This window comes from Catharus ustulatus, chromosome 1 (assembly GCF_009819885.2).
Source record: "Catharus ustulatus isolate bCatUst1 chromosome 1, bCatUst1.pri.v2, whole genome shotgun sequence".
Lineage (NCBI taxonomy): Eukaryota > Metazoa > Chordata > Aves > Passeriformes > Turdidae > Catharus > Catharus ustulatus.
In genome coordinates this window covers 34,483,408-34,498,517 of record NC_046221.1, presented here as the reverse complement: position 1 = coordinate 34,498,517, position 15,110 = coordinate 34,483,408, and the positions used below count along the sequence as shown (strand labels likewise).

General features: G+C 39.3%; 1 protein-coding gene and 1 long non-coding RNA gene across 3 annotated transcripts; one reads left to right on the top strand and one right to left on the bottom strand.

Moving 5' to 3' along the window:
- Nucleotides 1-3,341: 3,341 nt before the first annotated feature.
- On the bottom strand, nt 3,342-8,719 carry NFE2L3 (nuclear factor, erythroid 2 like 3). 2 transcript variants are annotated; one of them, XM_033051728.2, is made up of 4 exons: nt 8,660-8,719; nt 8,145-8,246; nt 7,201-7,284; nt 3,342-4,861 (listed from the first exon to the last, which is right to left on the bottom strand). In XM_033051728.2, exons 1-4 carry the CDS (start codon nt 8,717-8,719, stop codon nt 3,656-3,658), a joined length of 1,452 nt encoding a protein of 483 aa, XP_032907619.1. In that variant the 3' UTR covers nt 3,342-3,655. The 2 variants fall into 2 exon arrangements, with proteins under 2 accessions (XP_032907619.1, XP_032907612.1); XM_033051721.2 differs by lacking the exon at nt 8,660-8,719 and having other exon boundaries at nt 7,201-8,207.
- Nucleotides 7,460-8,361, top strand: LOC116992333. Its single transcript, XR_004417031.1, has 2 exons — nt 7,460-7,546; nt 8,175-8,361. It is a non-coding gene; the product is annotated as an uncharacterized LOC116992333 (long non-coding RNA).
- Nucleotides 8,720-15,110: the final 6,391 nt, after the last annotated feature.

Sequence of the window (15,110 nt, the reverse complement as noted above, 5' to 3'; positions counted from 1 at the left end):
TCTATTGAATAAAACCTAAACCATGAATTTAGAGCTGCACTTCAGTGCAGTGCCTTAGTTGTTGTTCCAAAGTGTGTGTAGTGCTTCAGCTGAGAATGTCTGTTCTGGGAGTGCTTGTTCCAGGATCGTTTTACAGCAGTGTATCCAGCCTTACAGGTCAAAAAACACGCAATGGGAGTTGCAGTTTGATGGAGTATTCACCTTGCATTTGGTGCTGGTGGATGTTTCTCCAGAACACGTGTGAATCTTAGAGCAGCCAGCAGGTAATGCTCCACAGTACATGTTGCCATCAAAAATGGGAATACAGTACGTGTGCTTGGTGATGGCCCCACCAGTGTTTTTCCTTCTACTTAACCTGACCTTTCCTGACCTGCAGATAAGCTCTTACTGACATAACAAAAATGCCGTTTACCACTGAAGTGTTACAGACTACTTAAAAGCTTTGCCATGGGAACAGTATATTGTAATGATCACTCCCACTTTTGTATTTCTGGCTTTTGCTGTTGTCAACAGCTATGTTTACTTTACTTTTAAATCATCAGCTTAGTGGTTTCCTAGCTATATGTTAAAAATGTTTTCAGACTAACTTTAGAGACTTGCATTTCAGCAAAGCAGCAGTAAGGTAGGATGCAGCTGTAATGGCTTTGTTACATCTGGCTCCAGAGTAGGTTTATACCAGTGTTTTCACCCAATATAAGCTCCTGCTTCGTACACTTGGGATTTTGATTCTGTGAAGATCTTCATCTGTCAGAAATGAAGCCAAGACAGACTTCAGTCAGGTGTTACCTACGTGTTATACAATCCTTTCAGTAACTTACTTTGATCCTGTTTATCTGAGGAATTCAACTCTAGTGTCTCTATTTTGGTATAGAGGTTGCAAATACACTTCATGTACTGGCCTTAGATTGTATTTAAAGCTTAAGGCTGTCTAGCCTAACCACGCTTTTGAGGATGGTAAACTATAAAGCATAGCCAAGACCAGACAATGTCTGGGGATTTTTATTTGGTGGGGATTTTTTTTGTGTGTGTGCATATGTATGTATGTGTGTTTGGTATTTTTCTTAAAAACATAAGCTAGTTGCAGAAAGGGAAGAAACCAGTGGCTTTTAGGCAAAATGTGTCTGCTCCAATTAAAAACAGGACATTGGTCTGAATTCTGTGGGCAAAGGTAGCTCATGTTTGAAAAAACACGTCCAGACATAACACTCATTATATCCAGCAGTACTGTTGCAGTCTCCCCAGAACTAGTATTTCAGCTCAGAGGTTTTGTAGGGGTAGAGTTGTTGGCTGGCTTCTGAGGAACTGAGGTTCATACATCAACTTGTTAAAGAAATAGTTACTGGGCAATAATGACAATTATTAGCTGAAGGCAGTTTATAATCCTTTACAATCTGTAAATTTACAGGTAATGGGGCTGATGTCTTAAATCAATCACAGTAAGCTGCTATTCATTAGGATTGTGTTCTGAAAGCATTACAGTATGCTTTATTTTTTGCATGTGCCAAAATTTAACTGTGTAGCTGTTTCCCAGTTGGGTAAAGGGTAAATGCAATACTCCATTAGCAGCTGGCCTTAAAAAAATCCACAGAGCTCACCTGCCCCAGCTCCTGAAAGAACGGGCACCAAAAAATTCAGGGTTTTTTGTTTTTGTTTTTTTTCCCCCTCCCTGTGTGAGGCCCTAAAGCAGAAATACTTGGCTTTCTAGGCTTCTCAGTTATGAGTCTAATCTAGTAGCTATCAGAATTTATGCATAAGGGCAGTGCAGTAGGTTTAGAGATCTTGTCCTGCCATTTAATCGATTATGATCATGCTGTCTTGAAGACGTACTTTTTTTTCCCCCAGTAAACTAGAAATAGAGCTCACAATTCATCATGTGTATCTGACATCTCTTACATGTTTTGAAGTTTGTGATCTAACCAGTAAACAAAGCCCATGTGAATACCAATTAGAATAGATGTGTCTCACACTGATGCTTAGCCAACAGCAAGAAATTGCATGGCCTCAGTAATGAGACTTTCTGCTATAAATTTACATTTACCTATTTGAGGCTCTGGTGATACCAATAAAGAACACATGCACACATTTATTTAAAGAAATCTTTTAATAGAAAACGCTGAGAAAATTGTTCAAACAGGATGATCTCATTATTGATAATTCAGTGCACTTGGCACCATCTTAGGGCTCCCTTTTTAGAAAATACCACTTGATAGTATCAGTTTTATTACACAAAGTGCAAGCAGCCAATGCGACTTCTGTGCTAGTAGCAGTAGGTATAATTTGGCATTTAAGCTTGTATGTGTAGTTCTTGAACATTTGGTACAAGTGATTTTTTAACATACCTGAATCTAAATTTGCTCCACTCTTCTCATGTCATGACCAATGGGAACTTTTTAAATACCAGCTTTATGTGTTTTAGTTATAAAATGAAGGAAAAGTATGTGTTGTTAACTAGACATTAATATTACTAGTTATTCTCATAATAATACACCTCACCCTTCCTTCCTTATCATTCATTGCAGCCTTTTAGGCCATCTCTTTTGCAGACTTTTTTTCAGGCTGTAAAACAGTAAAGGACAGGATGTTGTAAGTACATGAGTGAATAAAACTTCTTTTTAACAGCACAAATAAATGTCAAACCAAAAAACCATTCAGAGCACTATCAGAGTGTAACCTTGTAATAACAAGTATAGACAAATAGCATTTTGGTTCAATTTAATTTAAAGACTAGGTAAAATGTATATTTTAAAAAATCAAATCTGGAACATTAAAAACACTTTAAAAATACCAGTTAAAAAGCCATTTCAATGGAGAAAAATTCAAGTACTTCTTGAGGAAGGTGTCAAAATGGGAGGAAAAGAAAAGGTACACAAGTAATATCACAGTCACTAGGAAACAGAACAGGAACTCCTTCACCAGTGGTCAATTTTGTGGAAGAAGGCTGAGAATTATTTAGTTGCAGAGGATGAAGGTAAGACAATTTTTCAACATCTGCTTGCAGATTTGAGTGTATGAGTTTTAAAATTAAGTGGCAGATTTTCTGCTTGGCGTTACGATGGTGAAAGTAGTGAGGAAAAATGCAGTAGCCTCCTGGCCTGCTCTCCTCAAAGGAAAACTAGGAAAAGCAGAGCCATTCTGAATAAATGCAAAGCACGCAGTTATCTCTTGAGCCTTTGTAAATCCACAGTGAATTTAACCTGAAGATGCACTAGAGCTATAATTTTTCTTTCAGTGCTAGAGAATAAAGTCATTCTCTGTGTAACAAGTCAAGTATTCAAAATTAAAATATTTTCTTGCATGTGTAACGTTGATCTAAAGTTGACTTCTATCCCTCTCTGATGTTGTCTGCTCTGCCCCCATTGCCAGTAACAGTTCCTAGTTTTAACATAGGTCTATGAAGCTACACTACACTGATGGTCTAACTCCTTTAATTCTAACCACAACTAAACAGATTTCCTCATCCAGAAGCTTCAGCTCATGGACCTCCTAACAGATTGCAGCTGGCAGGGTTTGCCAGACTCTTGAAAATAAGAGTGTTTCTCCTCAAGTGTAGTTGTTTCTTTTGAACTGCTGTAATTACTGACCTTTCATCTTCACACAAGTATTCTTATCATCCTTTGAGGCAAAATAAAGGTGATTCAGGTCATCTCCAGTCATCTTACTTTTGCTTCTGCTCTCTTCTGTTGTCTTGTTCAGATTTGGCCAAATGCTTGGGTATTATGAAAACACTACCATTGCTACTGCAATGAATGACATATTGGCATGGGTTAACAGGTCTGCCCTGGTCATCCCTCAGTCTACTGAAAATGTCATGGTACAAGTTGTTTAATTTTTGCTTTATTTGGTTGATTGATTTGCTACACTGGGAGTGCTCCTTTTTAAGGCTCTCCTTTTGTGTTTGGAGATTACACACATCTTCTTCCAAGTTAAGAATTGCATTCAGTTTGCGTTTACGACATTTTTGGGCAGCTACCTTGTTTTTTCCTCTTCGTCTGATGTCACGTAAAAGTGATACCTGAGCTTCTGTCAGCTGGTTCTTTGCTAGCATGGTGTTGAATGAGTCGACGGACATGCTCACAATTTCATCAACTGAAAATGGTATTCTCAGAGCTTTTGCATAATGCTCATCTCTGCTCTGGTTTGTAGCAGTAGAATTATGGCACCTATCCTTTACTTCGTTTGATTTCTTCATCCACATCTGTTGATAATGCTCTGGAGTGGATGCCGCTTGACTTGGCAGTTGATTGTAGGTGTGATTATGAAGAAACTGCTGAAGTGGGACTTCTGTAGAACACTCTGCATAACCTGGATATTCCATGTGGGTGTACTTCATGTTTTCTTGGCAGTGGCCACCAACAACTCCTAAGCCATGTGAAGGAGCAGATTTAACATCACTGCTGTACCTAACAGAATCTTCAGAGCAGACTGAGTAAGAGGTGATACTGTGATTTGAATTCAGAGATAGTCCCAAATCTGAGCCAGGCACTTCAAAGATCTGAGAAACTTCTACAGGACTAAAGCCTTCCTCCAAAGCCAAAGACATGAGCTTAATTTCATCAAAATTATCATCATGGGCTGTTAGATTTCTAAGGTCAGCAGCTGAAAACAGCCCTATCAAATTTGATGCATTAAACACTGATTCTGGATTTGTGATGTCAGAGCTTGTTTGAGGGAAAAACTCCTGTCTTTGTAAGTGTCTTGGTTTTGAATTTAATTCAGTGGGGTAGTCTGTTCTTAGAAGGATGGCATCAGGAGGACCAAAACTGTTCTGAAGTGTCTGGGTCAAATTTATATTGTGGTGTGAGGATGACAGGTCTTGGCCTCTACTAGAAGCTGCAACTTGTGAATCTTCCAGTAAGTTCACCTAAAAGATGAAGGGAGGGAAAAATGGGATCTTTCATAAACCGAATTCTTCTACATCCCTCGCCTACAGAGTCATGATCAATTTGTTTTTTCATATTCCCTACTTGATTCTATTAAAGCCAAAATTTTTGTTAAACTCTTCTTCTACTATTTGGAATGCTGTTTCCCATCTGTACAAAGCACAATCTGTATTGGCATATGGCAAAAGGAAGCAGAAAGGCTGCAGAAGTGACTGAAGGAACGGGAGAAGGACTGCAAAGGACAGTGTGGGACTGATGAGGGTTGAGAAGTAAAAGTGGGACTATTGCCAAGTGTACAAACTATGGCCTATATATTATGTCTGATCTGGTCTAAGAAAAAAGTCCTTCTAGGAGGAGTGGTCATGACCCTTCCCTGGTAGTTGTGTTGATGATTCAAGGGTGAGCTGGTTCAAGGTGCTAAACTAAGAAAACAAACCTTTTCAAGAAGATAAATAGCTCAACTGCAGAAGTTAACCAGTAAGGACAGCAGTGAAGAAAAGAGGAGTGGAAGACAGGAGCATTAAGACTGTGCTGTTGCACTTATTCAGTTTTAAGAAGTTTACAGGGCTGTGAGATGCCACATTTGGTTTAGTTCCATTTAACTGAGGTCTACTGCATCCAAAACTCAGCTGAATGGTTTTACTGATCAGTTTGGAGGTTACATCCTCCCCAACAAGTCACACCTTTTGTGGATGTCTTGACTTTAAATTACAATTCAGGGTTTTTTTTGCAAAACCAAAGCTGACATATGATGCCTTGGCTCTGATGTTAAAACAATAAACGGGACTGGTAATGCTGTAGTAGCACTAAGGCCCACCTTTTGTGGACCTGAGTTATAGTTGCTGGGCCTTAGAAATACAAAGCCACTGTCCAAGATTGTCAGGTACTTGCTGACAAGCAGAGTAGTCATAAAATAGATGGATACAAGGTAAATATATCAAGTAGGAAGTGTACAGGATTTCTCCATAGTTGAGTATCCTCACTGTGTTCCAGGAAAGGACTTTCTGATTGCCGTTCAGTGAACAGACTAGGTAAAGAGCACTTTCCACAGGGAAGGAATGATGTACCATAAGGACCACCATATAAACTATTATGCTTACTGGGAGCTCAGGTAACAGAAGGTCTTGCCTTATTTCTCCTATGGAGTTACCTTGTACTGGACCTCCTGCAGTCCAGGAGATAGAGATGGTATTTTTAACTAATCCCTTGAAAAGAACAATTCTTAGTAAGGCAGCTGTCAAAAAAATCCCACTCACTGTAAAGACTTGATACTTGGCAGAAACAATCAATCCATATTCAACAGACAGGTTGTCACAAGATGGCAGTGCATTAATAATGTTAAATAAAATATGCAGTATGTTACTGTGTACTGTAACAGCTCCATAACGGCTACAGCCAAATTATTTTCAAATTCTGAGAACGGAGAGGACTAAAGTGATGAACTTCTACATCTCGTTAGGATGCAAGCCATTTCCACAGCTGAAGAGAAGAGGAGGCTAATTTATGGGCTAGAAGGTACTATCCAAGCTAGAGATTCCCAAAACCAGATAAGCATAAAGTTATATGGAAAATGCTCATGACCTCAGAAGAGGATCCTATGATGGGAAGTGTACGTAAGAAGCCCTTGAAGCATTGCAAAAAAGGAATGTAGGAAGTAGCTTCATAGTCAACAGTTGCAGCTATGAGCTGTGGGAGAAGGAGACTTCAATTAAGATAGCAACCATTTGTTGTGAAGACAGGCACACAGAAAGTAAAATATAGTATCAGAGGGCCACAAGATTTAAAAAAAAAACCAAAAGAACAAAAAGCCAAAACACTAAATGGGTTTACTGCTAATGCTGACTGACCTGATTTTCAAGGAGAGTAACCCTGTAAGTACTTGACCCAATATTTATGACAAATGTCATCTTTAACCACAAATGCCCAATAGCTGCTACTGTGTAATAAATCAGTGTTGCTCTACAGAAACACACCAGGAGTTGCTGCATAAATACAAACTGGTATTAAGTTTCAGAAAGGCAACTATTAGTTGAACTAATTGAGTTGTCCAATGGCTCCATCCAGCTTTGAACACCAGGTCACAGTAAAGATGCAGCTCTTACACCAGACAAGTTGCTGGGGAAAATTTTTCAAGTACAGCCAATGAGAGCTGCTGTAAAAGGTGGATAGTAGCATCTTTAGCAGTTTCAGGTAAGTTTTACTACATTGATTTGCTAATATATTCCCAGAGTGGGTGGGGTAGGCTGTGGTTATTTGGTAAAACAGAGTAATTGCTGACTGTATTCCAATCCATTGGCAATACTTGTATTTTCTCATTTACCTCTAGCATGTTTTCCACCTGCGATGGCAGAAGCTGTAAACAGCCCTCTAGGGAGAGAAGAGAGTCTACATGGTTGCTGTTGCTCTGTGACAAAAGAAAGAGAAACACGGTGTAAAGCACAGTTATTTTACACAAAAGGAGGTAAATATCAAAGTCTGAGAGGAAACAGAGCACAGTGCAGTGCTGCTGCTGACCCCACCACCAAGTCTTCATCCTGACGGGAGATGAAACGTTGCTAGAATGAGCAGAACAGCTCCACTGCCTGAGCATCCCTACTCTGCCTGCAACAGCAGAACTGGGCTTTCTTCTGAAGCTGTACCTCCCCACCAGTGCAGAAAAAAATCAGGTATTTTTTCAAAGCCAAGCTCTCAGGGGAGTGGCAAACAGAGAGGCTGGCGAGACACCGGATCAGATGTTCTCAGCTCTCACAAGTCTCAAGGAAATTGAGTGTCCCTTTCATTGTAGCTCTTGGAGAGAACAAAACTGAAGAGTTCACTGTCCCAAATGTAATTCTACATCTGAGCATCAAGCTTTACATAAATGGTGAGGGCAGTATAATTTAGGATCCATGTCTCTAGTGTTTGTAGGCAAAAACATCCTTGCCCACAAGCACAACACCTTCACAACAGAGAAAATAAACCCAAATTAAAAATGATTAGTTGCAAGTGTTTTCTGTAAACTTGTGACTATTTCGACTACTGAAAAAATAGTGGGGGATTGAGGGAAGGATGCAATGTTCAAAAAGGTGTAGAAGGGCCTCATTCACAAAGCATTTTGTGAAGTGAGCATTCCTTTCCTGCCCTGGCAAGGAATGCTTCAAATAAAAAGAGAAAATAAATTATTTCTTTCAAAACCTTTCACTACTATTTATCTTGGTGATAAGTTCCATATCCTTCCTCGCTTCCTCTTCAGTTTTCCCTTCTTTCCTTTTTTTCATCACTTACTTGATTTATGTCTTTCTCCTCTTCTTGCAGTTCCCGCTGATCCTCTCCTCGAGGTAGACAGCAGTCATCCAAAGCCCCTTGACATGCTTTCAGGTCAACATCCTGAAGACACAAATAAAATGGTTCTATTACACACAGTTCTGTCAAAATTAATCTTTACAGTGCACTTTTTTCTCCAGTGACAGCATTCCAAATAAAATATGCACTGAACAGGTCATGTGGATGAAATGAGTGTGTAGACTTTGAGGACAGAATAAGGCCAGAGTCAGTTCAGGGGGGCAGCCACCACCTCCTGTTTTGGTGCCCAGGCACTGAACCCATCTGCAGTAGAAATGGACACTAGAAATGTATTCTTCTAAACCAGACTCAGAGCCAGGATGTGATTTCATGAAAAGTTTAGACTATCAGTGTCTTTTGGAGGTCATTTCACAACAACATATCCAAGCCAGACAGATACTCAGTGATGGAATCTTAAAATAGGTAATTATACATGGCCAGTTAGCAAAATCCTTTACCTCTATTGTAATAGCAACTCTGTTTCCCATCACTTCCATGTAGACATTACCCATTTTCATTTATCCAAATGATGGAGTTTTTTAATCTTCAATGATGAGATTGTTCAAATTTAAGGGCCTCAGAAGCAATTTGCAAGTTTTATTTTATTTATATTCATATCATCAGACTTCACTGTTTATTATACAGGGCTGGAATATTGCTAGAGTAGAAAGGAATCAGTGCTATTTTTAAAAAGTGTGTATTTATATTTTAAAATACTTTGATATTTCAGCTGTTACAGGGCAAGTCTGTGTTGTTAAAATGTGAAACTCGGTGGAATGGCAGCCAGGAAACCAAGTGGCCACACGGCATTAGTTCCACGTATTCCCAGCAAAATGCTGTGGCAGGAGAAGAAAAGACAAGTTTTCAAAACCAGCAAACATAATTTTTTCTAAAATCTCAGCAAACAATTTATGGGTTTCTTATGAAAGCATCAACTACATAAAACCTGCAGTTGTAATAGTCATCAAACTATGTAAAAGTTTTAAAATTGTTCCTTCATATAAAATGCGTTAAAAAGTAAATATAAAAAGTTTTAAAACAGGACTCTGGAGTAAAATGAAATATAACCATAAAACCATGGAATATTATTTTCCATTTTGTATATTCTATTAAAATATTTAAAAATATGAAAACTGATTTTATTTTAAACTAATTTTGTTTGTTGGCTTTCAATTTTTCTGTACGTTTTTTCAAGATTGGAAGAGAACTTTAGCTTTATAAACAGCTGTCTGTAAAAACAAATAGATGTACAGGGCACTCATCTCTCCCTCACATGGAAGAGTGAAGAGTTTCCTTCAATGATGCTTCACACAGTTTTTACTCATTAGAAATTATATTCCAATACATTACGTCTTTATCAGTTGCAGTGGAAATGACCAGATGATTTATTGCCAAATATGAGAAAACAAATTTACGTGCCTAAAACCAGACAAACACACATACAAAACAAAAATAACAACAAAACAAACCTCCTAACCAACAGTATTCCCTATGTACTCAAACAGGAGAGGCCATTTACTATGTAAGACACTGAGAACATGGTAAGTAGCTACTTGCAAACACTTAAAGGAGTCCAGTGGAGCAGATCACAGGCGTGAAGTTAGTCCCACACTTATCTGCTTGCAAGTTCAGGGCTATGCTTTAATTTTACAGAGCTAATACTTATCAAATTAATGTGACCCGTTAATATTCCAATTAATGAAATTCATGATCATCATCAAGGACAACTGCTATTTAAGACCTTAAGCAGCTCCTCTGGAGCCAAGTGGCCTGGAAAGCTGCTGCTGTGGCAGAGCATTCAGCTCTTGGATAACAAAGCAAATTCATTACTCTAGTGGCTGCAGAAGAGGCAAATGCAGGAAATAGTTAGAAATGTGGTTATCTATAATGTCATGCCTCAGAAAACCAACTGCAAGCACTGGGTTTGCATACAGAAGGTATGTGAGTCACAACTTGATTGTTCCTTTTATAATTTCCAGGGGTATAAAGTTATTCCCCTGCCAGAGAAAAGAAAAGCTTGGGATAGCTTTGGGAAGAACCCATGTTGTGTCCTATTCAAAATCCTCACGGTTCAACTTTCTTACAGTGGTAATCTGACTGCAGATGATGCTGGTCTGCTAAAGTCTACAATGGTCCTTCCCTAAACCACTGTGAGGACAACTAAATTTCTGATGTACCTGATGGGACATCTCCTTTCTGAAGGGAAACTAAATGCTCCTGAAGCTCACAGAAATTTGTGAAAACTTCTTCTAATTTCCCCAAGATGTCAAGGATAACTGAATTCTACGGTCTTTTCTTACCAACATATAAAACCACTGACTGCTAAGGAAATGGAGAATATTTCCTACTACAAATTTTGGAATTTATCTAGAGTCTGCATTCACTTTTATGTATCTTTTAAGAAAAAAAAAAATCTATTTTCTCTACTCAGCCATAGATAGTGTCATGGTATCCATAGTTTCCAGGCTGGGAGCCACCAGCTGCACTACAGGATCACAAACCATTTTGCCTAAAGGACTCTTGGCCTTAAGCACAGAATGGAGGTCAGAATCTCCCTCTGATCTTTGCACAGAGCTCCTGCTGATGTGAATGGAACAGAGGTGCCAGTGGGGAAGGGAGGGAAGCAGGGTCTCACATTTGCAGTCATGCCCATTCCCTGTAACCAAGGGGAACGTGTCATCTGAGTGAGTTTATAATGCTGCACTGTGTGGCTCTGAAGATTAGTCTTACTAACACCATTTCTTCCTCCAGCAGATGATATTAAAATATACTCATGGCTGCTCACAGAGCTTATTACTGCAGTAAATTTTCAGTCCTTTGAAAAAACTTGTTTTCACCACTACCACAGCACTGGCTGAAGGATCCTGGCCCTGCAGCAAAATTTTCACAACAGGGGTGGTATAGATACAGCACATGTAAGATATTGTACATCACAAATTTTCACTTATGGGATCATAGGGAAACCCTCTACACAGCAATCAACCAGAACCTTTTTGCCTTCGTTTCTCTGTTTTGGCTTTTCATAAAAATCCCCTGGATAATGATGATGAAGGCTTATGCTCTTTATTACACTTCACACCAGCCTGTTAGTTTTCCTCAGTGATGAAAAATGAATGAACAGCACAGCTCACCAACAGAATGCTTCCTTCCACACCTGTTGTATCACTTGGGACTGACTGCTGGAGTACTGCTATGGGGACAATAGGAGGGGTGTCACCCAAGAAACAGCCACATTGTGTTTTTGAACAAGGCATTTCATTAAAGATACTGTAATTCTACAGACTGCATGTACATCTAATGGCAAAAGCTTTATTCCAAGTCTGGATATTAATCTAATGACAAGAAGGATTAGATGTAGATGCTATTTACTCAGCACTGTGCTGCCACATTCAGTGTCACTGCCCTTCTCATCCTTATATTGCAACAAGGGTAGCAGAAGAAACAGTAATTGAGTGATACCAAGAAACTGGGACAGCAAGTGGTTATCTCTGTATAGAGACTTAATTTTTGCTGATTGTAGAAGACTTAATAATACCACCAAACCCATCTACTGCAGTAGCCTTTCCATTTCTACCACTGGAGGGTGTGGATGTTCATGCCTCCAACAGTAGGCTGTTTCCAAACTGCAACCCTACCTGAGGGCAACCTTTGCTTTGCATCTGGGAGGACTTCTGTGCAAGCACAAAGCCAGAGAGTTACACTAAAAGTCTCATAATAAAATAATCATAAAAGAATAAAATCCCAAGTATCTGAAATTTCATCTTGCTTCTGTCACTTACTAGTTTCAGTTGCATTAAAGAATACAGTCTGAGACTGAGTATGATTTACCAAATTATCCACCAGTATGTGGAGGGTTGGGCTCTAACCGTGCACCTGCCCTTTCCCTAAGGTACAGCTTACCACAGATCATCTATAGGCTTCAGTTTGTCAGTCCTTGGAATATGAAAAACAGTAGTTTATGTCAAATCTGCTACTTAAGGAGGGCCAAAAATCAACGTGGAAGCAAGAGAAAGTATGGTTTTGTGGGTGGCCTAGCCTACACTTAATTGAAAGCATGCTGCCTGCTCTGGCAGGTTTCCAGAGTTTCTTACTCTATGTTAAAAATAGAGCCTTCAGTTTTCAATTAAGTAAATCAGAGTATTGATCTCAGCATGAACTGGGTGTACTGTTCATCAAACTAATCCCTCCACATATCTCCTCCCCTTGCTTCCTATACCCATGTCTTATCTGCTGTCCTTAAAATAATGTACAGGGAGCAGAATCTGTAATGACACCAAAATACAGAAAGGTCTACTGCAGTGTACTGGATGGGTGAAGAAGAGCTCTCTGAAGGAGCAGCAGAAAGCATAACCAATCTGTTTTCAGCTATTGATCTGTGTGCACTTGGCACACTGCACTAAATCTACATAACCCAGAAGGTGCAGAGAAATTTTTGAACTAGCTCTGGAGAAACAGAAAGGTCTTGCTGGAAGAGAGCAGAGCAGACAGGGTGGCTTGCCTGGGTGCACAGACAGCACTGAGAGGCAGGGGGGTACCTGCCCCTGGAAAGCTGTTTCACTGCAGTCGGACTCAAGAGTTATCACTACAAATATCCCAGTGCTAGAGCAAAGGTACATGACCTCAATTATATGCAAAAGAACATTTTTTTTTTGGTGCTGATTACATACATATCCTGTTCACATGCTACCTTCTAATTACTCTCCATTATGCTCCCTTTATTTTAGTTGTTAAGATTTAAAATGCTCCATTGATGTCATTAACCTTTGAGACGGTTTTCTACAAACTTTTGTCCCTTCTTCATTATTAACTGCACTTCTCTGTAGAACTAGCCCTCTCCTTGTTATTAGCTGAAAAGATGATGTGGCACAGCCTGGTGTTCTCTGCCATGTTTTGAATAATTAAATAGCATTTCCAGAATAGAATCACAGAACAGTTTGTGTTGAAACAATCCTTTAAGTTTGCACAATACCAGCAGAAGTTAAGCAAAACAGCTTCTAGTAACATAACCAGCAGTTTCACTTTACTACATGGTAGGATTAAATAAAATTAATAATTAAATATAATGATGTGTATCTGATACCACTCAGCTCTAATTTTAGCCATTTTGCTCTTTGCCTGGGTACTTCAAATATGTGATAGTAATCTTACAAACTGATATATACTTAATAGATAAGGGAAAAAGAAAGAAAAATATTTATTGCTGTTTTTCTATATTCATAATTAACCCTAAAATATCCTGAAAATACCAGAGCAGAATAGTACTTTGTTTTTTGAAATACAGGCAGGGTTTAGGATGTGTGGAAAGTGCAATGGCGGATGGAAACACCAAATATCAAAATAACTTCCATGTTATATATGGCTGGGCTTTAAAACAACAATAAACCATTCTAGCTAAGCAATGCAATTGAGTAAATAAAATGGTTCATAGATGTCACTCCAAATGTGGCACCTGTCAAACTTTTATGACATATATACTCTAAATCCTAATAATGCCATCTGGGCTGCAACCCAATCCTCCCTGTGAGAACCCTCCTGTGTGCTGTAGTGAGATGATAGCACCTCTCCAACCACATGCATTTCAGGGTTTTAGACAGCATGGGCCAGCTGTGTCAGCTATTACAAAACACACACAATGTGCGCACTCTGTTCCAACACAAAACTAACACCAACCCACTCCCCAGATGGAGGCAGAGACAGGTACACATGGAAGACACAGAGACTGATGACATTGTCATTGATTTCAATTAAAACATCAGTTTTCATGCTGAAAATAGCTCAATATCCTCTTCAAAATGAACTTTTAAAACCACTTCTAACATAAACACCAAACAGGTGCACACTCCAGCCATTTGGTCCTGTGCAGATGTTTTTCACCAGAAACTGATTTCCTTGTAATGACAAAATTCAGAATAGAAACCTTCAGTTCCCCTCAAAGTTGCTAAATAGAGCTTAAACACTAACCAGCAAAATAGAAGAATGCAAAAGTAGACAGGATGCTAATATAGCTGGAACCAGTAGATAAACAGATAAAGAGGAATATAGTGGCTTTTGTGGCAAAGCCATGTAACAAGAAGCAACAGCTCATCCCTAAGGCAAGGTCATCTGTCACACTGGGGACACTAAGTGAGTATGACCACCAGAGACCCCTTCAGACAACCCTCTAGGACCATAAAAGGGCTTGTACTAAGAGGCTCACGCATGCAAATTAGTTCTAGGGAAAGTGATGTTTATGTATTAGCTAGGAAGTACATTGTAATGAATATGCATGGTTTTGATGGAATAAATACCTTGTTGTAAAGTTTCACAATACACTCAATTACAGGAGATATCCTCTGGGTGTGTTCAGTGCACTAAGAATAAAGAGTGCCTGCTTTCTAATACTTCCAATTGTGTTTGAAAGCTTGTTTTCTAGCCAATTTTGGTACCAGTAAAATATGCAATATGCCTGGGAGTAAACGTGATGAGGGTAATTAAATTTATTCAGTCCCTCCTTAGATGAAGCACAGTAAAAAAAAAAAACAAACCGAACCCAATGTGCCCCTCCCCACCCCCCAAGAAAAAAAACAAAACAAAAAACCACCAAACCCAAACCCTCTTCCTATGCCTCTGGTGCTCCAAGATACTTTCTTTTGTGGTCAGTGAACTACTTGACATGAGTAAGACACCTCCCTCCCTTCCTGCTCTACCTTCACTTTGTCTGCAATTCAGTTCCAGATGTCTTCCTTTTGAGTCCTCCTAGGCAAACATACTTTCTTAGGTATCCAACTCCCAGTTTTTCCAAGGTACCAGCCTCTTTGCCTGTCAACTCACAGCTCTGAATAGGGAGCACAGTTAAAAGTCACAGTCTGGCACTTCAGCTCCTCCAGGATTTCAGTATCTTCACCTTCCTTCTGACCCTCACCTGTAATT

Excerpts from the sequence above, each read along its gene's own strand:
- NFE2L3 (XM_033051721.2), bottom strand. The coding sequence starts at position 7,470 with ATGCTCAGGCAGTGGAGCTGTTCTGCTCATTCTAGCAACGTTTCATCT. Across the intron at positions 4,862-7,200 it reads AGGTGGAAAACATGCTAGAG|GTGAACTTACTGGAAGATTC; the intron begins GTAAATGAGAAA and ends TTCATCTTTTAG.